The sequence below is a fragment of the Sceloporus undulatus genome, chromosome 3, assembly GCF_019175285.1.
Source record: "Sceloporus undulatus isolate JIND9_A2432 ecotype Alabama chromosome 3, SceUnd_v1.1, whole genome shotgun sequence".
NCBI classification, from domain to species: domain Eukaryota; kingdom Metazoa; phylum Chordata; class Lepidosauria; order Squamata; family Phrynosomatidae; genus Sceloporus; species Sceloporus undulatus.
The window spans coordinates 413,527-436,798 of NC_056524.1; the positions used below are offsets into that span (position 1 = coordinate 413,527).

Below are 23,272 nucleotides of genomic sequence, written 5' to 3' on the forward strand. Positions count from 1 at the left end.
TTGCCCTGGAGGACCTAAAAGAGATTCCTAGAGAGGTGTACTCTCCAGTAAAAACAGTGTTTTTGTAATTTGCGGGTTTTCCACATTCACGGTGGGGGTCTTGTGCCCCTCACCCCAGCAAATATGGAGGGACAAGTGTACATAGGGAGAGACCGTATAGATGAGACCCAAGTCTCAACATGAAATTCATTTATGCCTCATATAGGCCTTGTGCACTGAGCCTAAAGTTAATTTTATACACAAAATTTTAAATAAATTGTGCAAGAAACGAAATTTGTGTACATTGAACCATCAGAAAGCAAAAATGGGACACTCTCTGATGGGGTTTCGGAATATTTTGGGTTTGGGAATATTTTGGATTTAGGAATTCAGGCTAAAGGAGACTGGGCCTCTGTGTGTGTTTGTGGGATGTGTGTTTTCACTGTTGGTCTCTCCATCTTCTCCTCCAGGTCTGGTTCCAGAACCGTCGCGCCAAGTTCCGCAAGCAAGAGCGGGCAGCCAATGCCAAGGGGCAAAATGGCAACACCAACAGCAGCAGTTCCTCCTCGGGCAACAAGAAGGCCGACCCGCGTTCCTCCTCCGAGGACGACGAGTCCAAGGAGTCCAACTGCAGCCCCACGCCGGACAGCACAGCCTCCTTGCCCTCCGCCAGCAACCTGAACAGTCCTGGGGGCAGCCTCAGCCCCAGCCCTGGCACCGGTCAGCCTGGCATGGGGCCCGGCCACGCCGCCCAGGCCCTCAAGAACCAGGCTCTGTGGGCCGGGGTCAGCACCAGCAATGGGGCCACCAACACCGCTGACCTCCTGAAGGCCTGGCAGCCAGCTGAAGCCATGCCAGGGCCCTTCTCCGGCGTCCTCTCCTCTTTCCATAGGAAGCCAAACCCACTCAAGGCGAACCTCTTCTAACTCTCCCTGGAAGGGCCAGGGTCCCCAAAGGTGGCCAACCCCATTGGGCTTCCCTCCAAAATATATTTCCCCCTTCCTTTCTCCTTTCTCACCCACCTTCTGCCCTCCTGCCGCTGTCCCAATGGGACCAAGGCTTTGGGAACGGCTATTCTTGTGGCTGAAACTCAAGGGAACCTCAGCCCTTGCCTCCTCCACATCTCTAGCTCTAGCCAGGCCACTTTCAACCGTGTCTCGCCAGACTGACCCCTCCAAGTCCCTCCTCATGACCTCCCTTGGCCACCAGACCCATCAAAGACTAGGCCCAAAGTGTCTCCGCTTTCCAAACCTGAGTGAAAGAGGGGCTCTCAATAATGCAGCTGGTGGTGTCTCCAAAAACACCCTTCGCGGCTTCTTCTGCAGATGCCCTACAAAGGCCAACGCAAGGATGCCATTCTCAGTGAAGAAATGGTTTTGCTCTCTGCTGACCTCTGGCCTTGCTTAGATCAAGGCTTTCCAAGATGCCTAATGTGACAAATGGTCAGCTCCTTCCCCCCTTTGTGCCAGGGTCCAGTGCCCTAATTGTGCCATATTAGTACCAGATCTTTCTTTCTTCCTTTCTCGGACGCTCACTGTGGATCAGCAGCCCCCGGCTCGTGGCCAGACACTGGATTGAGACTGCCATTTTAAGTAGCCATTTTGAGATGTCTGTATTAGAGGAGGTGACCGGAGGGGTCCTGGTTTCCGCTATTTCCCCCGCATCCGTTCCGCCACCAAGGACTACGGTTGTCTGCCGTCAGGTCATCTGTGGCCATAAGAAGGGAGAAGCAGTGGCTTCCCAAAGGGCTAGAGGGCAAGCCAGGGACCCGAAGCCTCCATTTGCTTCCTAGCTGTGTTGCCTTGAAAGTACCACATTTCCATTTCGGGGAAGGTGCTGAGGATCTGAAGTTCAGGGGACTGGCCAAGGATGTACCCTGGCTATCAGTCTTTGGACTGTTAGGGATATTGTGTTGGAGCAAGAGGTGGAGCAGGTTGGACGCAAGCACAGGAGAACGTGGGACACAGACCAGAGGGCACACCACCCAGCCAAGGGACCAGTCTTCCTTCCACTCCACCACCTCCAGGCCAAGGTCCATCTTCTTCCCTCCCAGACTTCAGGGCTTCCTTTGGACTTTTACTGATGACACACACCTTGGCCATGGTCTGTCTTTCCAGGATCAGCCATGCACTGCAAGGCAGGAAAGTTGGAGACATCATTGCATGGGAGCCCATGTTTCAACCCTTTCATTGATTCCACCTGGAACTATTGGGCCTGACCTGTCCCCTGAAATGGCTGCCATTTTTGGCCAACTGTCCATCAACCTGGTGGTGAAATCTCCAGCAGCCGCCAAAAAATGAAAAAGGTGACTGGAAACCATCTGGGGGAAAGCACCAGGGCAAACCAGTTTGGCAATTTCTCTTTCCAAGATGCACTTCGCCATATGCCTCTGGTCCAGAGCCGATTGGAGGCTGTCTGAGGAAACTGGAGGAAGCCCCTGTTGGGAAGGACCCCTGAGCAAAGCCCTTCTTGCCATCATTCTCATATGTGCCAGTGGTAAATATTACAGGGAGTATTACCTGCCTAAGGATAGCAAAAGAGCCCTTTAAACTGGCCAGTTGTCTCGGGTGAATCCCAGGGGTCTCGGCCGGTCGCGTGAGATCAAGGCTTCATCTCCCCATCCAGCTGGGCCTCCTCCTCTTTAGATGGTAATATGTGTATGATTTCTCTTATTGCAAAATGTGAAAAGATGGGTTTTTTGGTTTGTTTGTTTGTTTGTTTGCTTGTTTGTGTGGGTGGTGGGTGGGTGTGAGTGTGTTTCGATGCCTCTGGCTCATTATGCTGGGTTTGGAGGGTGAGGACTGGACAACTGACCCAGAGCCACTCAACCTGAAGGGACCGTGAGGTATGAGCCACAGTCAAGGGGATGGGGAGCAGAGGGATAGGAAGCTGGCCAAGCTTTCGATAAATGGGTGCATCGGCCAGGAACATCTGGAACCAACACATCTGGCCTTGTGTAGCCACAAAAAGTTATCTCAAGTGCTGAGGAGAAAACATGCAGGCTGAGATCTTGCAGGGTGCTTGGAACAGTGCGAATCTATGCTCAAGTATTTTCACATTGCACCACTCTTGAGTTGGTGACCAATGTTGTGCAACCAGGGCTCTGTGTGCTCATGTGTATCTGCTGGTTGTGCATTTGCGCAATGGGGAATAACACATAGGGTCTCTGTCCGACATCCAAAGTGGACATGGAATACTTACGCATCATCCAAAAAGGCAGAGCTTCATGGCTGGAAACCTCTAGGTTGTTCCCAATTGGAAGAGATCCATTTGATCAAAGGCTGAGAGGGGAATCGACACATAGAGAAATCCCACCGCACTGGTTCCCTACACTTTTTCTGGGGCTAAGCGTAAAGGGTTCCCATGAATGTGGGGAAACCGCAAATTTTAAAATACTATTATTTTTAAGCTGAGAACATCTCTCTAGGATTCTGCAAGTCCTCCAGTGCAACTCTATGATCAATATCTGCCAGGAGTTGATCATAGACACATTCTAGAAGATCTACAAATGCCTAGAGAAGTGTTTTCTCCAGGAATCTTCAGGTCCTCCAGTGCAACTCTATGGTGAACATCTGCCAGACGTTGACCATAGAATTGCACTGGAAGACTTACAAATGCCTAGAGAAGTGTTTCCTCTAGGAACTTCTAGGTTCGATTCTCCAGCACAACTCTATGGCCAACTTCTGTCAGAGCTGCGCAGGAGGACTTAAAGAAATTCCTAGAGAGGACATATTAATCAAACCCGCAAATAATCACATCCACAAAAGTCAAAGCCACAAATGTGGAGGGCCAACTGCATCTCTGCTCTAGCTAGGACCAACAATAGGACTGAGGCTCCTGTGTGATGGTCACACTTGTGGAACTCTGCCGACACAACTGTGAAATGAGTACAGTATGTCCTTTGCACAACGCCCCCAAAAGTGCAACTGCAGGCAGAAGGGAGGCCCCCCACAGATGGCTTCAGACCAGAGTCAGGAAGGGTCAAGGCAGATTTGGAGGTCGAGAAACCCCTGCCTTCTCTTGTCCATAATCAAATGCCTGAGGAATAAGGGGAGCAACCAAACCCCATTTATTATTATACAAAGGGATCTTAGAATCGTAGAATCCTAGAGTTGGAAGAGACCCCAAAAAGGGCCCTGGTTCAGTCCAATCCCATTCTGTCATGCAGTAACTCTCCATCAAAGCATCCCCAACAGATAGACATCCAGCCTCTGTAGCCCCTTTGGGACTCAGTGACTTCGTAGCATTTGCTTTCTTGGTGTAATTCCTCAGATGCGTCTAATGCATTGAATGCAAGCTGATGCTGCTGTTTCTTTTTCTGAAAGGTGCCACAAGATCCCTTTGCATGCTGATTTTTCCCAATGGACATAGCAATGTCTCTGGCTTCTACCCCTATTTATTATGATGAGAATACAATGATCCCTTCACATTTGCTGGAGTCCCCCAAAAGTGAAAAAAACACCAATGATAAACCACCTTTTTTTTTACTTGAGAGAACACCTGTGTAGGAATCTCTAGGTCCTCCAGGAAAACTCTGTGGTCACCATCCACTGGATGGCCATCTCTCAATGGAGATGACTTGATGGAGAGTTCCTGCATGGCAGAAGGGGGTTGGACTGGATCAGGGCCCTCCTGGGGGTCTCTTCCATCTCTATGATTCTATAAATACATTGACCACAGAATTGTGTGGGAGGACCTACAAATGCCTAGAGAGGTGGGATCTCTAGGAATCTCTAGGTCTGTGGTTCCTAACCTTTGGTCCTCCAGATGTTTTGGAATTCAGCTCCCAGAATTCCTGACTGTTGGCCAAGCTGGCTGGGGCTTCTGGGAGCTGAAGTCCAAAACACCTGGAGGATCAAAGTTTGGGAATCACTGCAAGTGGCCCTCCATCAAGAATCTATGGCCAAGTTGTGCTGAGGGACCTAGAGATTTGTAGAAGGGACGTATTACTCCAATCCATTAATAACCAAATCCGCAAAAGTCAAAACCGCAAATGTGGGAGGCTGAGAGCACTAGCCTTGGTCTGCTTTGAATGTCCGACTGAGACTAATCTGGATTGCCTTCGGTTTTCTCCCCAAAGAAAGAAATGGCAGGGATGGGGGTCGAGGAAGGGGAGATGGGACCTTTCCAAGTTCGGGGTATTCCTCCATCCCCTTTGTAAAAGGATTGTAAACAGGTGTTGTGTAAACCCAAATACAAGTGAGGTTGCCTTACACTTGTAAGTGTAAAACCACTTGGGATCTGCCTGTTTTGAAGGGGCGAGTGGCAGTTTCCATGCCAGCGGGGCATTGAATCCATGCCAGCTTTTAGCTTGGACATGTTCATCCCAAGTGGGACTGAATCCTGTTGCAGAAAGAAATCAGACAGTGCCCTTGGAAATGGAAGCTAAAATGTGGGGTGGATGCAGCATCTCACCAACATGGATGCTGCCCGTTGCCACTGCTCAATGGGATGCTCAGCTGTTCAATGGTTGGTTGACATATTGGTAAATCCCATTGAGTCAGTGGGTCTCCTCTACTTGGGACTAAGCATCAGACTGGAGGCCAAGGTTGCTTATGGAGAGGGGTCTTTTCCAGCCTGGCTTTCAGAAGACCCTTGTAATGAAAGAGACTGGCGTGGGAATCCATTCTGAGCACTTTCTCAATGCAAAGCATGTCTTCTGCCAGCAAGCTTGGGAAAGCTAGTTTTTGTGGTCTGCAGATCCCAAGATTCTTACTAGAAGTTGCATTTCCAAGGCAGCAGCCACACTGCACAAACTTTAATACAATTTTAGTGATGTGTCCCTATGGAATCCTGGGATCTGTAGTTTGCCCCTTGCATTATTGCAAAGAACCATATGCACACAATACCTCCTCAGACTACAAACCTCTGGATCCCACAGGATGGGTCCATTGTAGGAAGTCGAAGACTTTCACAGCCAGCATCCATAGTTTTTGTGGGTTTTTCAGGCTCTGTGGCCATGTTCTAGATGAGTTTGTTCCTGACGTTTGGCCTGCATCTGTGGCTTTGGCATCTTCAGAGAACCTGGAAGTGTGCAGAGTGTCTAGATCCCTCCACCCAAATTGAAGCCCCCTTATGACCTCTTCCAATGGCTTTTTCCTCATATCTTGGCCTCATTCAGCCCCAAAATAAAAGCCCACTCCCCTCCCTGCAAATTTTGCCCTGCAAGGGTCATTTCCCCCCCCAATATGTGCAGAGATCTCACTGTCGAGGGATGCGACTGGCCACACAAGGGGTCTTGGTTGTGGGTCTTGAACCTTAGAGTGGGGCAGCAAGGCCCAGGTGTCCATCTCTGTGGCTCATGATGACAGGGGACCTATGTGCCCCTTCCCCTGGGCTATGTTGGCAGCCCACCGTCCCTCCATTCCACCTGAAAGGCACCTCTTGGAGACCATTCCACTCCCTGGTGGCATCCCCATGGGCTGGACTACTACAGCTCCCATCATCCCTTGGCATTGGGCAAGGGCATGGCACAACTCCTGCCCAACTCCTTCTTCATTTTGATGCTGCTGCTGTAGAACATCATTTTCTTACAGGCTGGGACCACAACTCCCATCAGCTTAGTGGCCATGCTCCCTGGAGATGATGGGACCTGTAGTCCAGCACATCCAGAAGGTGCCAGGATTGAGGAAAACAGTGCATGCAAAGCCTCCCTGAAGTGTAAGGTTGCATCTTGACCAGGCAATAAGTGCATTTCAGTCCCAACACAAAAACCTTGGGAACAAACAATATATTCCAATATATTCCACACTTTCCCCAGAATTTTATCCACTTTAGATCCATTTTGTGCTGTGCAAGTGGGGCCAGGGGTTGAATTAGTTGAAGATAAATGCTCCGAAGCCCTTTGCAGCTCATGTCAAAAGCATGACCATTCCTTTCCTAAATCCTGTTGTTTCTCTTGCTTTGCCATATTCTGCAACCTGTGATCCCTCAGCGGCAGTCAAATCCCAACTAGAAAACTTGAAATGCCATTTCTACACTGCAGAAATGGTGCAGTTTGACTCACTTTAAGTGCTATGGATTCATGGGTTGTGTAGTTTTTTTCAGATACTTAGCCTTCAGTCATCACCTCTAGAACCACAAGAGACTACAGTTCCCAATATTCCTTAGGATGGAGCCATGCCAATGAAAGCAGTGTTAAACTGCATTATTTCAACAATGTAGAAGCACCTTCAGTGGGGTATTGGATCTGTTCTGGATTTTGGTTTAACTTTACAGGAGAGATCCAAAACTTAAAACTTCTCCTCCAGCGCCTGGGAATCGGTTGGGAGCAGTCCAGAGAAGAAGGCGAAGGAGGGACGGAAGTGGTCTTTCCCCTTGCCATCCTTCCTTATGGTCTCCTAAGTTTGACCCTCGCCTCGACGGATCCACAGGTCATACCAAAATCCATGGTTTTGACTCTGAAACCATCCCTCGACTTATAGACGAGGTCGACATGTACACAAATGTCTATGGTAGTAGTGGTCCTACCCACCAGATGCCTGCCCCCTTGTTTGCTGCATTACTCTAAGCATGCAGCCTTGTGACATCTCTTCCATGCCTTGGGGTGGGCAGCCCTGTTGCTTTGCAAATGCTCATTCCCCTGGGTCACTCATCCTTTGGTCACTCTTGACCAGTCAGTTTATGGGGTCTCTTAACTAAGTTGCCCCCTGCCTCAGGCCTTTGTCTCTGCCCCGAAGCCTCATCCCCATCCTCTTGTGTGTCTCTCGGTTGCCAGCCCCATGGATTTCAAAGGGCTTTCCTGGGCAAAGGACTCCTTAGAGGTGGTTTCTCCAGTTTCTTCCTCTTGAAATAGAACCTTCAAACACCAACATCATTTGGTGGTCTCCCATCCAAGTACTAACCAGGGCTGACCCTGTTTAGCTTCCAAGATCAGAGGGGAACCTGGTGCCTTTGTGTTTGTCCGTCTGCCTCCAAGTCATCTGTCAAGACTTACGAGGAACCCATTAATTTTAATAAGCCAAGACTTATTAAACATATTAGGCTTAATTAGTAAGTCTAATAAGTTTAATAAATCTTGACTTATTAGTAAGTCAATACTTATGGCAAACCCATCAATTTCTCATAGGGTTTTCCTAGGCAAAGGATCCTCAGAGGTGGTTGTGCCAGTTTCTTCCTCTGAAATAAAAGCCCAAAAGCACCTGGGACTCCTTGGTGGTCTCCCATCCAAGGGCTAACCAGGGCTGACTCTGCTTAATGTCCAAGATCTGAAGAGATCTGGTGCCTTTGGGGCAGTGTCTCCAAACTGTGCTCTTTAAGGGACTTTGGATTTCAGCTCCCAGAACCTCAGACCACTGGCTAACATGGCTGAGGCTTCTGGGAGCTGAAGCCCAAAATCTCTCAAAGGGCACAGTTTGGGGACCACTGCTTTGGGGTATTTAATCCTGGTCTCTTAGGGTACCAATGTCCTAGCCTTTGCTGCATCCTCCCACTGACGTCCCTAGTCATAATCCCAGCCAAAATGGCCATTTTTAATCTCTGCTTGCTTTCCAAGCTACCAATTTTTTCAGTTCAGAGGCTTCATGGCCCCAAAACCAACGCAGCCCTTTCTCTGCAGGGTTGGAAGGAAGCAGCACCATGCCCCTTTCCCATTGCCTCTGCTGCTGCCCAGTTCAGCATCTTTACTGGTTCCCACCCGAGGAAATGGGGCTTGGCTGCAAAGGCCTAGGAGTGGAGGCGACAAAGGACTTCCCATGCCATGAACAACAGACCCCAAATGTCCCAAAGGGAGAGGGAAACAGGAGTCTTCCACACTGCGCAAGCATAGCACTGCGATTCCACTTTAACTGTCACAGCATCATCCTATGGCATCCTGGGAGTTGAAATTTTAAGAAGAGGTGCATTCCCATAGGATGCATTTAAACCCATAGGATGCATCTAAAGTGGAATCATAGCAATACAATAATAGTGTAATGGAGTGGTTCCCAAAGGTTGGTCCTCTAAGTGGTTTGGACTTCATCTCCCAGAAGCCCCAGTCAGCTTGGCCAAAGGTCAGGGATTCTGGAAAATGAAAAGTCCCCAAATCTGGAAGTTTGGGAACCCACAATGTGAAAAGGCTCCTGAAAAGCTGGGTTTATGGAGTTTGCTGAGGTACCAGAGAGCAGAAATCACATGACAAAAAAGAACGTTTGGGGATGATGGGAGTTACAACATTGTGGTGATATTCAGAAAGCTAGGCCTGTGTGTGTGCTGATATTACAGAATCCCTTCGAAGTATTTGGCCTCCTTTGTTTGCGTCGAAGAGCAGATGGCCGCCAAAGTTGACCTCTCCCTTTTGGATGCCGTGCGACTGTTGCTGGTCTTCAGCTGATGTTTAGCTTGTTTTGGTTTAGGCTTTTTTTAAACTTTAAAAATAAAATTCCTGTTCTGTAATTTATTGATCTCATTTGCAAAATATGCTAATCCAAATAAACTTAATTTATTGAAGAACATCCTGGCGTGCTCCTCCTTCGGCAACCCATAAGGAGACGGTGGATCTGGTGGTCCAAGAGAAGGTGGTTGATCTCTGGGGACGAAAGGGAAGGATAGCATGGGTCTCCAAAAAGACACGCAAATGCCATGGAGGGCAAGGCAAGCCTGAGCGATCCATAGCTCAACTGAAGCCATCGTAGTTGCAAAGATATAGGATGGGGGACACCTGGCTGAAGGAGACTTACACATGTGAAAGGGATCTAGGAGTCCAAGTAGACCACAAGTTGAACATGAGGCAACAGTGTGATGTGGCAGCTAAAAAGGCCAATACGATTCTAGGCTGCATCAACAGAAGTATAGTGTCTATTAGATCAAGGGAAGTAATAGTGCCACTCTATTCTGCTTTGGTCCGGCCCCACCTGAAATATTGTGTTCAGTCCTGGGCACCACAAATCAAAAAGGATGTTGAGAAACTGGAGCCATGTGTCCAAAGGAGGAAGACTAAAATAGTGAAGGGTCTGGAAACCATGAAGCCCTATGAGGAACGACTCAGGGAGCTGGGGATGTTTAGCCTGGAGAAGAGAAGGTTAAGAGGTGATAGGAGAGCCCTGTTTAAATACTTGAAGGGAGGCCATATTGAGGAGGGAGCAAGCTTGTTTTCTGCTGCTCCAGAGAACAGGACCTGGAACAATGGATGCAAACTGCAGGAAAAGAGATTCTGCCTCAACATTAGGAGGAACCTCCTGAGAGTAAGGGCTGTTGGCCAGTGGAACATACTCCTTCCTTGGAGATTTTGGTGGAGAATCCTTCTTTGGAGGCTGTTTTTAAACAGAGTCTGGATGGCCATCTGTCACAAGGAGGGCTTGGATGGTGAGTTCCTGCATGGCAGAATGGGGCTGAACTAGGATTCCACAATGAACCTAAAATCCTTTGCATGCCACCCAAATACTGGCCCCATGCAGCACTCGGTAGACTTCCAAATGATTGCATCTTTCATCCGGTGGACTAAATCCATTTGAGACGGCATATATGCACTTTTTATACTGTGGGTGCAACACCTCATCACAGAAGAGGACTGCCATTTTTTAAAACAAATCAATGCAAGAGACCTTCATTAAGCAAACAAGCCCTTTTATTGCTTCTTCTGGTGCAGGAAAACTAAGTAAGACATGAAATATGAAGGAACACAAACCATTGCAACTCCCGCAGCAGCAGCAGCAGCAGCCGCTCGTGTGAAGTTAAGCATAAAAAGAGTTTCAAATACAGTAATTAAATTAAACATATATTTTAAAAAACACACACACACGTACACACGTATAAAGTAGCGCATAGAAGAATTTAGTAGGGTTAAACTCATGCCAAATGCTAATAATAACAACCACGAAAGGATGAGAGGAATCATAAAAAACAGGCTTCGTGGGCTGGGAAGGAATGGCCCAACCCTGAAGCATAATCGCAAGAAAACAAAACAGAACAACAGAGAAACATCCTTCATTTCTATTGCAAAGAACGGCTCCTTGCTGAGGTTTGGAGAGGCCCAAGAAGAGGTCTTCCAGCAAGAGCATCCCTTGCAACCTCTTGCAGGTCTGGCCTCTGTCCGCTCCTCTTGCCTTCCTCCAGCCCCTCATAGTTTTATAAAGTAAGGCACTGGGTGATGGATCCATTTCTCAGAGAGGGAGGAAGGAAGGAAGAGCGAGGAGGCCCGGGGACTTGCCACATAGCTCTCCTTCGCTTCTGGCCTTCCAGGGCCACAATCCAGGGTCCTGCCTGGGATTGCATGCATCCATCTTCTCTGAAGGCACCTCGGTTTGCACAGATCACAGGAAGGGGGTCATCTGGAAGGTCAAGGGGCAAAGACCCCCTGGAACCATAAAGCTTTAAGCCGCCTCTTTATCCAGCGTGGTTTCTTCAGGAGGGTCCAGGTGACATTGTGGGTCAAGGAGGATTTTCAACTCTACTTTCAAGCCCTGCAAACATGGGGGATCCCTCAAAGGGAAGGAGACAGGAGGCTCTTTCGGCAAGGGTCAAGCACTGCTTAATGGTCAAGTGGGTGTCGGGGTGTGCTATGACTCCCAAGCCCTCCCTGGGGACCCAATGGGGGCAAATGGACATTGCAGGAGAGGTGCAGTGGGCACCAGGTGGACGCTTGTCCTTCCCATGCGCAACTCCTTGAGTGAGTGTGTGAGCGTGCAAGGTGGCCCTTGTTCAAGGAGTTGCACGTTGGAAGCACAATCGTCCACCTGGCGTTCTCTGCACCTCTCCTGCAATTTCCACTTGCCCCCATGTGCCGCTGTGCAGTCACCACCAAGGCCCCCATCCTCATGGACTTGATGGGATCCACTCCATTCCAGACACAGAGAGGACATCCGAGCAAAAGAAAGCAGGCCTTCCCAAACCCTGGCCCCCTCCAGATGTGTCAAAACCATCCCTCTGAGCACACTGGCTGAGCATGATGGGGCTTGCAGTCCAACATGAAGATGGAAGTGCTCTTTTCTCAGCTCATGGGTATTGTCCATTCCCTGATGCTGCCAAAGCCCTCCTGCAAGCATGGGTCAAAGAATGGGAATCATAAGGTCCTCCAGATGCTACTGGATTGCAACTCCCAGCACTCCCCACCTGTGTTAAGGAGGCTACTGGGAGGTGCAGTCCAACCATACCTGGAGGGCCACATTTGCCCATCCCTTGTGCCCACCAGCCAGAGGGTCTGCCAGGCCACTGGGAGGGCCAAGCTAGAAATGCCGCTGGATGGCTGGGGGGAGGGTTGCTGACCTGCTCCAGAGCTAAGGCCCCCCAATTCCCTTCCCCCCCCCCCCCCCCCGAGAGGGCTTCCTGCACCCTTTGCTCCATTTGGACGCTGGAGCTAACCAGAGGCTGAGCCTCGGAGAGCTGTCTGTGGGGCTGGTGGCCATGTTTCGGGGAAGGAAGTGTCTGTGGGGTCAGTGGGTTTAAGGCTGGATGCTTCAGGGGGGAAAGCAGCAGATGCCAAACTGTGGGGCCGGCCTGGAGAGTTTCTGAGGATGGTTGAAAAGCCTTCCAGGAGGCAAGGAGGACGAGTGGGACTCTCACGCCGTGGGATGGACACCAAAAGAAAGACCTGGTGGCCACTTTGATGTGGATGCCAAACGCCCCTCCCCCTGTTCCCCTCCCAGAGGGACATTCCTGGCCCTGGACATCTCTGGCTTTAGTCAAAGTCTGGCGGCACCAAAGGCACCTCTTGGAAGGGAATCTAGACCAAAGTTCCTGAAGTTCCTGGGACCCACCCTTCTCCTTTCCTTCCAAAAAATGTAACAGGAAAATCAAATCTTGGAGGCCATGCAAGGTGTTGGAAACCCCTGCATCTGCATGCGATGCAACACTGCTGCCTCCAAAAGCATCTAAGGAACAGAAATGGTCCTTTCCAATGACTGTCTTTTCAGTGGGAGCAGAAGGGCCCAGTTATTGCAACCATGACCCAAAGTGTGATGATGATGGTCTTCATGTTGACCCTTCCCAACTAAAGAGAGCTCTTGATTCCTATCAGCCCCCTTTGCAGCAGTGGGCTTTGGTCCCTGGGCAAGGGCCTCTCAGGCTGGTTCAGGCCCCTATGAACAGGGAGAAGAGCTATGGCTACCAAAACATTTCCACTGAAACCATGGAGAGGGCTTGCTCACTTCTCGCTGGAGAGAAACATGCATCTGGAGGAGGAAAACACAGTCCGGGGCCCCCCTCTTTCCATTTGGGTGTCCGCACAGCCAGGAAGGGAGGGGGCAGGGAGGGATGGACACTTTGGGGAATCCGACCCAAGAAACCAGATTCGGTTCAGGGGCCATCAAGGGCAGGGGAGTTACAATATGTGGTTCCTAGAAAGAAAAAGAAAAAAGGGGAGAGGAAAAGCAAGGAGTCCTTCTTTTGTTGCAATAAATAAGAATAACTTAGCCAGAAGCATGGGAAGGAAGAGGAAGAAGGGGAACAGCTTGGGGTGGGCGGGTTGAGGTTGCTCCTCTGAAATGCTTGACTTGGGAGACCCCCAAGTAACCGGTGCACCTGGGCCACCTGAGAAAGACCCACGTCACCTGGGCGCTAAGGATGCTCTTCTTCAAGGCTCAGCTTAAGCCACCGGAGTCACCTGGACCACGTTTGCTCCCTGGTTGTTCCTGTCTCCCCTCCATCTGCTTGGGTCCCAATCCCCCCAGGAGCAAGGAGGGCATAAAAGCACATCCACCCACTGACCCCAAAGTCTTCCTCCATTTCACATGCAGGAGATTGGACCCAATGGTCCCTTCCAACTCTATGGTTCTATGACCTCTCTCTTCCAGCGACATCCTGAACATGCAGCTCTACCCTGGTGCCATCTTTTGGCATGTGCCTAGTTCGGCCATGACAGCCACAAGGTCCCTCCATCAAACATGGTAGGATTTGGGTGGGTGGGTGGGGAGGGGAAGGGGTCCTAAATCTGGGGTGGAAAGGCACAGCCTGGGTGGGGGGCACAGAGGCCCAAGATAAGGCCAGGAAGCCCACCTCCCCATCTATTTCCTGAGCCTCAGGTTCTCCAGGAGAAGGCGCTTGTGGGTCAGGTCCATCACGCCAGCCTCCTCCAGGTCCTCCTCTGTGATGTCGCTGCAAGGGCCAGAAAAAGGAAAAGGCATTGTTGGGCCAGGCAAAGATAGAAAGAAGGTGTGCTGCTATTTGTTGCCCACCAAGAACAGCCAAGAGGCAAGAATGCTGCACAGGTTTCTGGCATTTGCACGATCTGAACATTTTCAGGAAATGATTCTGCACAGAAACATGCCTGTGCTTTTTGCATGAAAATCTGGGTTTGATGCCAAAAATGTCATTTTCATATGGGGGACCCCCCCCTTTCTCTGGAAACATGTTTTTGTGAAAAACTGTTTCCTCTCCCCCATCACTTTTTTAATGCAAAAACCACGCAGCCCCAGACAAGTCAACACTGATCTAGATGGATGGATGGAGCAGGTGAGACAAGAGCAAAATCCCTCATTCACTATTTATTTAAGTGCCTGAATCCTAGTCCCAAAGAGATCAGACCCACTGAATGGCAAATCAAGGTGCGGATAAATCCCATGGATTCCCTGGGGCTAATAATCCAGGCCACTAGAAAGGAGAAGACCCTATGCTGAGTTTGTACTCCCTACAAACAGGGAGGTGGGGTCAGATGGCACCACTGCACAGCCAATCCAAAATGTCCAACTGGACACACAAGTAAATGTGCAATGCACATCCGTTCACAATGGCACCACAAACATATCTCTGCCTCTCTGACCTTTGAAACGCCCAATCACTTCCACTGGGGAACTGACAAATGTGTGAGACACCCACCACAGGATTCTGGTTCATATGACATTTGTGGGAGAGCAAATTCTTGCTAAAACAAAGTAGAGCAGAGCAGAAGTTGAAAATGCTACTGGGGGGGGGGGCCTTCAGCTCCCATAATCCCCCAATGGGCAATGTTGAGCTGGATGGTATGAAGGTAACATCCAGCATTTGCTTGCTCCAGTAAGTCCCAGTTCCACCCCAGAAATGCATCTGGCCCACCTAAACTGGGCAGATGCCCTGGACCAGGGGTAGGCAACCTTTTTGAGCTGGGGGCCGGGTTGCTGTCCCTCAGACAACTGGGGGGCCGAAGCCAAAAAATAAATAATTAAATAATTTTAAAAAAAATTAAATAAATAAATAAACTGGGACAAATGTAGGACAGACATTTCAAATGGAGGACACTTTTTTTTAAAAAAAATGGAGAACACGCTAAAAATTGCTGATTTTTTAAAAAATGTTAATATAAATGCATGTTTTGGAGGCTTCTATAGACAATTGCCCCCCTTGCCCGCCGCTTTCTTCCCTTGCCTGCCGCTTGCCCCCCCCTTCCCGCCTCCTCCTGATAGGCCAAAGGCTCTGGCGGCAATCGGCGGCAAGGCCGGGCTGGGGCCGGTCCCAAGGCCTTGCCGGGCCGCATCCGGCCCGCGGGCCGCAGGTTGCCTACCCCTGCCCTGGACCGTGGGAAGCAAATGCCCCCCAGTGGCCAAAGGGGCACCACTAAGTGCTCTTGCTCTTCCAGCTGGGATGAAAGAATTGGGAGCCAGGCCTGGCAAAGCCAGGAGGAGACTTTCATACTATCCCTGGAATAAGTGCAGGTTGCTGTAGAGATCTTCATTGCACACCATCCTCAGTCTCACTGCGAAAGCTCCCACCTCTCTGCTGCTATCCTAATACGCTCCAGAGTCATGGCTGGCATCCACATTCATGCTTCCTTGCCAGACTGCTTTGCCCCTTTCCCATTGCTAAACTAAGCCTATCCTGTTCTCTAGTAACTCTCCAACACTGGCTTGGGGGATTCTGGGAATTATGGTCTAAAATCAAAAATCCGATGCCGTGCACTGACTGGATTTGAACTGTGGGAATGAGTGTGCTTTATAGGATGCTGTGCAAGGGCAGCATCCCAATCAGGGTTACACAAGTGGAGTTACACTGGCTTAACCATGGCACCAAGAGTGCCACTGTTTAGGATCCTGAAGCAACCCATAACTGCCTACAGCCCTGCAAGGACTGGGAGGGTCATGATGGACCTTTGGGGGAAGAAAGTCCTATGATGAGGACAGCAGGGGCAGGCCAGGGACTGGCAGGTCAGCAAAGGGTAAAAGTAGAGCTTGGAAATTTAGAAACGTGACAGTGTGCATTTGGAATTTATCAGCATCCAAAGGGATCTTGTAGCATTTTGGAAACACTGCGTGAAAGAAGTTGCAGCATAAGCTTTCACAGTCTTGGTCTCCTTCTTCAGATTCATGGGGTGAACTGATGCCCTGGAAGGACTCATGGTCCTTTGGTCCTTCCTGGGCACTAGTTCACTCAATCCATGTAAGGAAGGAGATCAAGTCTACGAAAGCTCATGCTACAAAGTCTTTCACTCCATCAGTCTCAAAGGTACTGCAAAACCCTCTTTCAGAGCCTGGAAATGCTGTTCTTTGGTGCAAAGACCCTTCTTCACTGGAAGCATAGGCTACAAGGATCCCTGCCCTATTCTTGCAAAATTCTGCGTAACTGACTTACCTTTACAACCAGTGAACAGTGTCTTGGAGCCCAAAATAAGCTCTGCCTGCATCTGAGGAAGTGGACTCACACTATGAGAGCCTATGCCCAGGCCACTTCCAGCACCTGAGGAAGTAGACCAAGTCCACAAGAGCTTATGCCCAGGTCACTCCATGCATCTGAGGAAGTAGACCTAAGACAACAAAAGCTCATGCTACAAACTCTTTCCCTCAGGTAGTCTCAAACACACTGCAAGACTCCCTTTGCAGATCTTGGAAATGCTACTCTTGGAGCCAAGATCCATGTTCACTGCAAGCAAAGGATAAAGGAAAGCCAGCCCTGTTTTTGCAAAATTCTGCATGACTCCAACATCTCTTCACAACCAGCCAACAGAGTCTTGGGGCCAAAGAATAAGCTCTGTATTTGTCCTCTGGTCACCTGTCTGTCTTGAGCCTGTCTTCCCATTCTGGCATGCCAGCCCATTCCCTCTTGCATGGCCGAGGGCCATAGCTCTTCCATCCTCTCCTTCGCATCCTAGTTCAGACGGGCGCTTTGGCCTGGGAGACCCTATTGCCCACCCACCGTTGCCCTGTCCAGCCCCACCTCAACGCCTCACCTGAGGAACTCCAGGTCATCCCAGCCGTTGTGGATCAGGCCCTCCTCGTACCTCTCCATGCCAAGCGCCCGCAGCCATTCCCCGACGCTGGACTCGCTCTGTCTGGAGCTGCTGCGGCCATCCTGCCCCAGGGTCTGTGGGGGGGGGGGGGGAAAGAGGGATGGGGGGGTCATGCTGGCACCACTTGAATCCGGGACTTTGCAATACCCAAGGGAATTTGGAAAAAGAGACCCTTTTTCGGACTACAGTTCTCAGAATCTCCCAGGACAGAAGGAGGGATACTGAGAATTTGGGGAAAGTCCCAGTTTGGGGGAAAGGTGGGTTGTGAATAAAGGGAAGGAGGCAGAGTTTCCCAGTCCAAAAAAGAGGAACTTTTTCAGGCTCTGCCAGGGGCAACAAAACTGTCCTGTTTTTCTTCTTCTCTAAGGCATACTTTTTCAAATTGCTTTTACAGGTTGGTTCTCCCTTATCCAAAACATCTGAATCCAGAGGCGTTTTGGATTTTGGAAATATCATTATTATTATTATTTAGATTTTGGAATATGTGTGTTTGCACACATGTACCTAATGAGATAGCTTGGAGATTTGGACCCAAGATGGGACAAAACTCATTTATGCTTCATACGCACTTTATGGACATAACCTGAAGGTAATTTTATACACAATATTTTAAATAATTTTGTGCATGAATCAAAATTGCTGAACACTGAGCCATCAGAAAGCAAAGGGGCCCCCCTCTCAGTTCCCCTTGTACCAGCAGTGCTATAAAAGCGTTGTAACTGAGCAGTGCAGATGCAACTGGTGTCCCTCCGTCCCCTTCTTCCCTCTTGAGACCCCAATACATCATCCAAGCGCCCCTTCCCCACCTGCATCACCCACCTCCTCTGCAGAGTCCTCCTTGATGCTCTCCTGGATGGAGTGGGGCGGGAAGGCCATGGGGCGGCTGTAGTCGGGGTGAAGGCACCGGTGGGGCAGGTCCAGCCTTGCTTTGGCCATTGGGTGGGATGGAGGCCGGCCAGTCGGCTCCCTCCCCATGGCAGTCTCACCTCCACCGCCCCCAGAGTAGTCCACCTCGCTGAGGGTCCGGGCCATCTGAAGCACGGAGCATGAGCGGTCATCCAGGAGCCCCCCGGGGCCTTGCTGGCTGAACCCGGACCCCAGGGACGGAGTTGGCCTGGGGTGCAGCTTGGGGGCCTTGGACTCCAGGGGCTCGCTGAAGGCCACGGTGCTGCGAGCCCTGTTGGCCCCCGGCTCCTCTCCCCGGACCCCCACAGCGGTGTAGAAGGCACTGTCCGTGGCCTCCAGGTCCACTGATTTGGGCAAGGGCGGAGGGGGGGAAGTCGGGGGGTGGCAGGTTGAGGACACCCGACTCCTCTTCCTCAGAACTCTCCTCCGCCCGGGAAGGGGGTGCCGGGGGCTGCTGGGGCCGACGATGCTCCGGCTGGATGGGGACCGTGATCTGGACCTTGTTCCTGGGGGCCATAAGCTTGGTCATGGTGGTCCCTGCCAAGGGGGGCTCCGTGGCCACAAGCAACTGGTGGGGGACCCCCTCCAGGACATAGTAGGCTGGGTTGTTGAAGCTGTTCTTCATAGCAGGACCCTCAGGCTCCGCAGCAAGAGAGTCGGGCTTAGACCTGTGCAAAATTGAGAGAGGAAGATGGGGTTAGGGTCAGGGTCAGAGTGTTGTGTCTAGATCGAGGGAAGTCACAGTTGTTCTCTGGTCTGGTTTGGTCGGGCCTCACCTGGAATAATACATAATTCATCACAATTCAAGAAGGATGTGGACAAGCTGGAGAGTGTCCAAAGGAGTAGTCTGAATCTTTCCCTATAGCTTGCATCCATTGCTCCATTGTCCTATTCTCTGGAGCAGCAGAAAGCAAGCTTGCTCCATCCTCAATGTGACATCCCTTCAAATATTTAAACAGGGCTGTCATATCACCCGTTAACCTTCTCTTTTTCATCTGGGGTGAATGAAGAATCCAGAATCTCTTTTCCTGTAGCTGGAATCCATTGCTCCATTGTGTCCTGTTCTCTGGAGCATCAGAATATAAACTTGCTCTATCCTTAGTATGACATCCCTTCAAATACTTAAAGAGGGCCATCATATCACCTCTTAACCATCTCTTCTCCAAGTTAAACTTCCCCAGCTCCCTAAGTGTCTGCTCACAGGGCGTCGTTGTTTCCAGGCCCTTCATCATTTTGGTGGCCCACATTTGGACACACTCCAGCTGGTCAAGATCCTTTTTGAATTGTGGGGCCCAGAACTGGACACAGGATTATTGCAGGTGAGGCCTGACCAAAGCAGAATAGAATGGCTCTATTATGTCCCTTGATCTGGACACAATACTTCTATTGATGTAGCCTAGAATTGCATTGGACCTTTTAGCTACTGCATTGCACTGTTGGCTCATGTTCAATTTGTGGTCTTCTAGGACTTCTAGATCCCTTTCCCATATACTATTGTCAAGCCAGGTGTCCCCCACTATATTTGTGCCTTTCATTTTTTTTCTACGTAAGTGTGGTATCTTACATTCCTCCCCACTGAAATTCATTTTGTTAGTTTTAGTTACTGAAGCAGTTCTAAAACAACAGCATCCTTTTTTTACACAGGGGTGAACTATTTTAGGAAGGGAGGCAGCACAGACATGAACTCAGTGAAAGTGAAGACAAAAGTCCAAAGTAAACAAATGACAGCATGCAAATCCTTGTTTGTCTCCCCAGACTCAGACCTGCAATTTTGGCATGAATGTGAACCTGTTTCTGTTGAATTTTTGCTCAGTTACTCAGACACTGGGAAAGTTAGGAAGCGTCCAGCAAGAAAGAGGGAGCAAGCTACAGCCAGCCAGGGAGAGGCGCCCGAAGCACCTGCGCCAGGTAAACATTCAGTAACCATCTGGCCCTGTGTCCACTTCCTCTTGGAAGCTCTGTGCATCTTGACTAGGGATGGAAAGAGCACTCCAAAGTATTCAAAAATGGTCTTTTGAGGGCCAAGAAACCCTGCAAAGAAGAATCTTGATTATCATCTTCGTAGTTCAGGACTTAGCCTGCACAAAATTCACACGTGGTTGTTTTGCACAGAACAATGCTCCTTATGCACAGAAAATGGTATTTCTACACACAGAAAAGACTATTTTCGGGGGAGAAGGTGCTGCTTTTACACAAATCAACCACAGGCAAATTTGGCACCAAATAAGTCCCAAACTACAGCATCTTCTGCACAGAAACAATCTTCTCTGTACAGAAAATAATACAGTCAAATACTCCACATTTACAGCTTTGACTTTTGTAGATTTGATTATTCGTGGATTTGAATAATACGTTCTCTCTAGGAATCTTTGTGTCCTCCAGCACCAGAAGGTGACCACAGAGTCGTTACGGAGGACCTAGAGAAAACACTTCTCTAGGCATTTGTGGGTCCTCCAGTGTGATTCTATGGTCACTTTCCAGTGGAGGTTGACCACAGAGTTGCACTGGAGGACCTAGAGTAAAAAGGAAAAAATAACCTTTTTTATTTGCAATTTCCCCACTTTCATGGAGAATGTGGAGATGGACTGTCTTTCAACACGGAAATATTATGTTCTGGCAGAAAAGGCTGCTTCCTTGGCAGAAAACCATGTGCAAATTCTAGGCAGAATTAAGTTCCAAACTGCAAATAGCTTTCAAAAACAGTGTGGTTTGCAAAGTCTCTCTCACAGTCGGAAGAAAGCTGCTATAAAGCTACTTGTTGGTTCTTTCCAGGAGAAAGCCAGAAAAGGGGTTTGCCCCTAACTTTGCCCCGCTGCTCTCTCACCTGCCCTGGGGGGCTTCGTCTTTGGAGGTCCCGCGGTGCGGAGCAGGCGGTCGGCTGGCGGTCACGGCTCCTGGCTTCTCCAGCTCCTCCAAGGGCTTTCCGGCCGTACTGGATGCTGCAGCTACAGCTTCGGTGGGGGAATGTTTTCGCCCGACAGATCTGGGAAAGAAGAACATGGGAAGCATCAGCGAAACGTCAGAGACCTGGAGAGTCTTATGGCATCTCAGAAAGTTATCTGTAGGGTCTGCTTTTGCAACAACAGTCACAAAACCGAGCAACTGGCGGGTGTGTTGGACTACAACTCCCATTGTCCTCCTGGAGGAGGATGCCCCAAGTATCTAGTTGCCCAACAACGGAACTAGAGTTGGAGGTTTCTGTCCAATGCAGAGCCACTTCATTAATTGCAAGGCTGTTGCACAAGGGGTGGGGGTTGTCCATGTGATGTTGTTGCGTGTGCACATGTGATGTGGATGTGGTATGTGCAGGGTGACCAGACATCCTCCTTTTCTGGGACATGTCCTACATGTCAACCTTCTGTCCAGGAGGAATTCCAAAATATTGTCCACTTTTAGCATAACTAAGAAGCATGAATTTATATATATTATATGAGCATGTGTGTGTGTGTGTGTGTGTGTGTGTGCTTAGCCCCTCCCTTATAATTACTGAATGTCTTACATTTTATGGTGCTTTGTTCTCCTTTGCAGTTAGGACATCTGGTTACCCTGGTTGCGTATGTCAAAGGATGTGTTTGCACATGCTCATCTGGTTGTATGTTTTGTAGTACATTCAGCCATACAACATGGCCACTCAACACAAGGGACTGTGTAGCAACATCAATGTGTAAATCCTAGTTGTTTTGGTGCCCCCCCCCCAGGGTCTCTTAAAAAAAAAGAAGTGGAAAAGGTTTTAGGTCTCCTTTGGGACTAAAATAGCCTAGACATGATGAAAATGGGGCTTGGAGGCATATTTATCAATGGGATTTAGCCTTCCAAGGTTTTCTGGGGGACTGCAGTGACCTGGTTCCCGAACTGCCTTGGTCCTTTCCAGTGCCAGCAACAACTGCGGCCGCGCTACCCACCTCCCGCTCTCCCATCCCATCCAAACCAGCGCTGGGGGTCCAGACTGTCTGGCGGCCATTTACTTTGCCCAGATACCCATCACATTAGCAATAGCAATAGCAAATACATTTCTATACCACTTATCAGTGCACTTATGCAATAGCAATAGCAAGTGCATTTCTATAACTCTTATCAGTGTGCTTATGCAATATCAATATCAATATCTATGTCAATAGTAAGTGCATTTCTATAACTCTTATCAGTTCATTGAAGCACTCCCTAAGCAGTTTATAATGAGTAAGTTAATGGCCTCCAACAATCTGGGTACTCATATTAGCAGCCTCAGAAGGATGCCAGGCAGTGTCGACCCTGAGCCCCTGGCTGGTATGGAACTCACAACCTTGTGGTTTGTGAGTGAGTGGCTGCATAACGGCATTTGACCACTGTGCAACCAGGGCTCTTCCACACTTCCACATTGTGTTGACTTTCACATTTCCCACCGTTGGAGACGTACTTGGGGTGCTCCAGGTTGGTCCGTGAGGCTGGGGGCGGCAGCTTCCCCTTTGCAGCGCCCGTCTCGTCCTTGTCAATGCTGATCCATTCTGCAATGGAGGGGCAAAACGGGAGACAAAGATGGTCAGTGGTCACAGCTGGGGGGGTCACCATGGCCACCATGGGCGGATGGGACAGAACCAGTGGCATTGTGTCTCCTGGTCTGGACAGGGTCAGCCTACAGATGCCACCTTCCTGCCACTAATACCTACCACTACTTATTCTTACCACTAATTCCTATCCTACAACTATTAATTCTTCTTCTTACTATTACTCCTACTTATCTACATCCTTTTATACTGCTACTAATTCTTCCTCTTACTACTACTTACCACCTTTTATCTACGTTCTTAGACTACTGTTAATTCTTACTGCTGCTACTACTACTGCTTACTATAGCAATAGCATTTACAATTTTATACTGTGTCATATAGAACTCAGCATTCTCTGAGTTTACAGTTCACACTCTGTAAGTCAATTGCCCCCCAAAATGGCAATTTTACCCACCTACAAAAGGATGGAAGGCAGAGTCAACCCTGAGCCACTAGCTGGAATTGAACTCACAACCTTGTGGCTGCAGTAGTTGGCATTTAACCACTACTACTGATCTATTTCCTATTATACTATAGTCATCCCTCCTTATCCACGGATTTTTTATGCATGGATTCAACCATTCATGGCTTGAAAATATTCAAAAAAAGGTATAAATTCCAAAAATCTATTTTTATAAGGGACACCATTTTGCTCTGCCATTATATTTAATGGGACTTGAGCATCCATGGATTTTGTTGTCCACAGATGGGGGATCTTGGAAGCAAACTCCAGCGGAGAACATCTGTGAATCAT

At 49.3% G+C, this 23,272-nt stretch overlaps 2 protein-coding genes across 2 annotated transcripts in view; one reads left to right on the forward strand and one right to left on the reverse strand.

The window, feature by feature from the left end:
• Positions 1-2,667, forward strand: part of PHOX2A (paired like homeobox 2A) — a 24,261-nt gene extending 21,594 nt beyond the window's left edge. The window contains exon 4 of the mRNA XM_042459945.1: positions 450-2,667. Coding sequence (XP_042315879.1) covers positions 450-905 — 456 coding nt within the window. The 3' untranslated portion in view covers positions 906-2,667. The remainder of the gene's footprint in view (positions 1-449) is intronic.
• Positions 2,668-10,504: 7,837 nt separating this feature from the next.
• INPPL1 (inositol polyphosphate phosphatase like 1) overlaps positions 10,505-23,272 on the reverse strand; it is an 83,828-nt gene continuing 71,060 nt past the window's right edge. The window contains 6 exon segments of the mRNA XM_042458151.1: positions 10,505-13,986; positions 17,027-17,160; positions 17,906-18,361; positions 18,363-18,660; positions 20,817-20,975; positions 22,389-22,476. Of these exon segments, the coding sequence (XP_042314085.1) occupies positions 13,896-13,986; positions 17,027-17,160; positions 17,906-18,361; positions 18,363-18,660; positions 20,817-20,975; positions 22,389-22,476 (1,226 nt within the window). The 3' untranslated portion in view covers positions 10,505-13,895.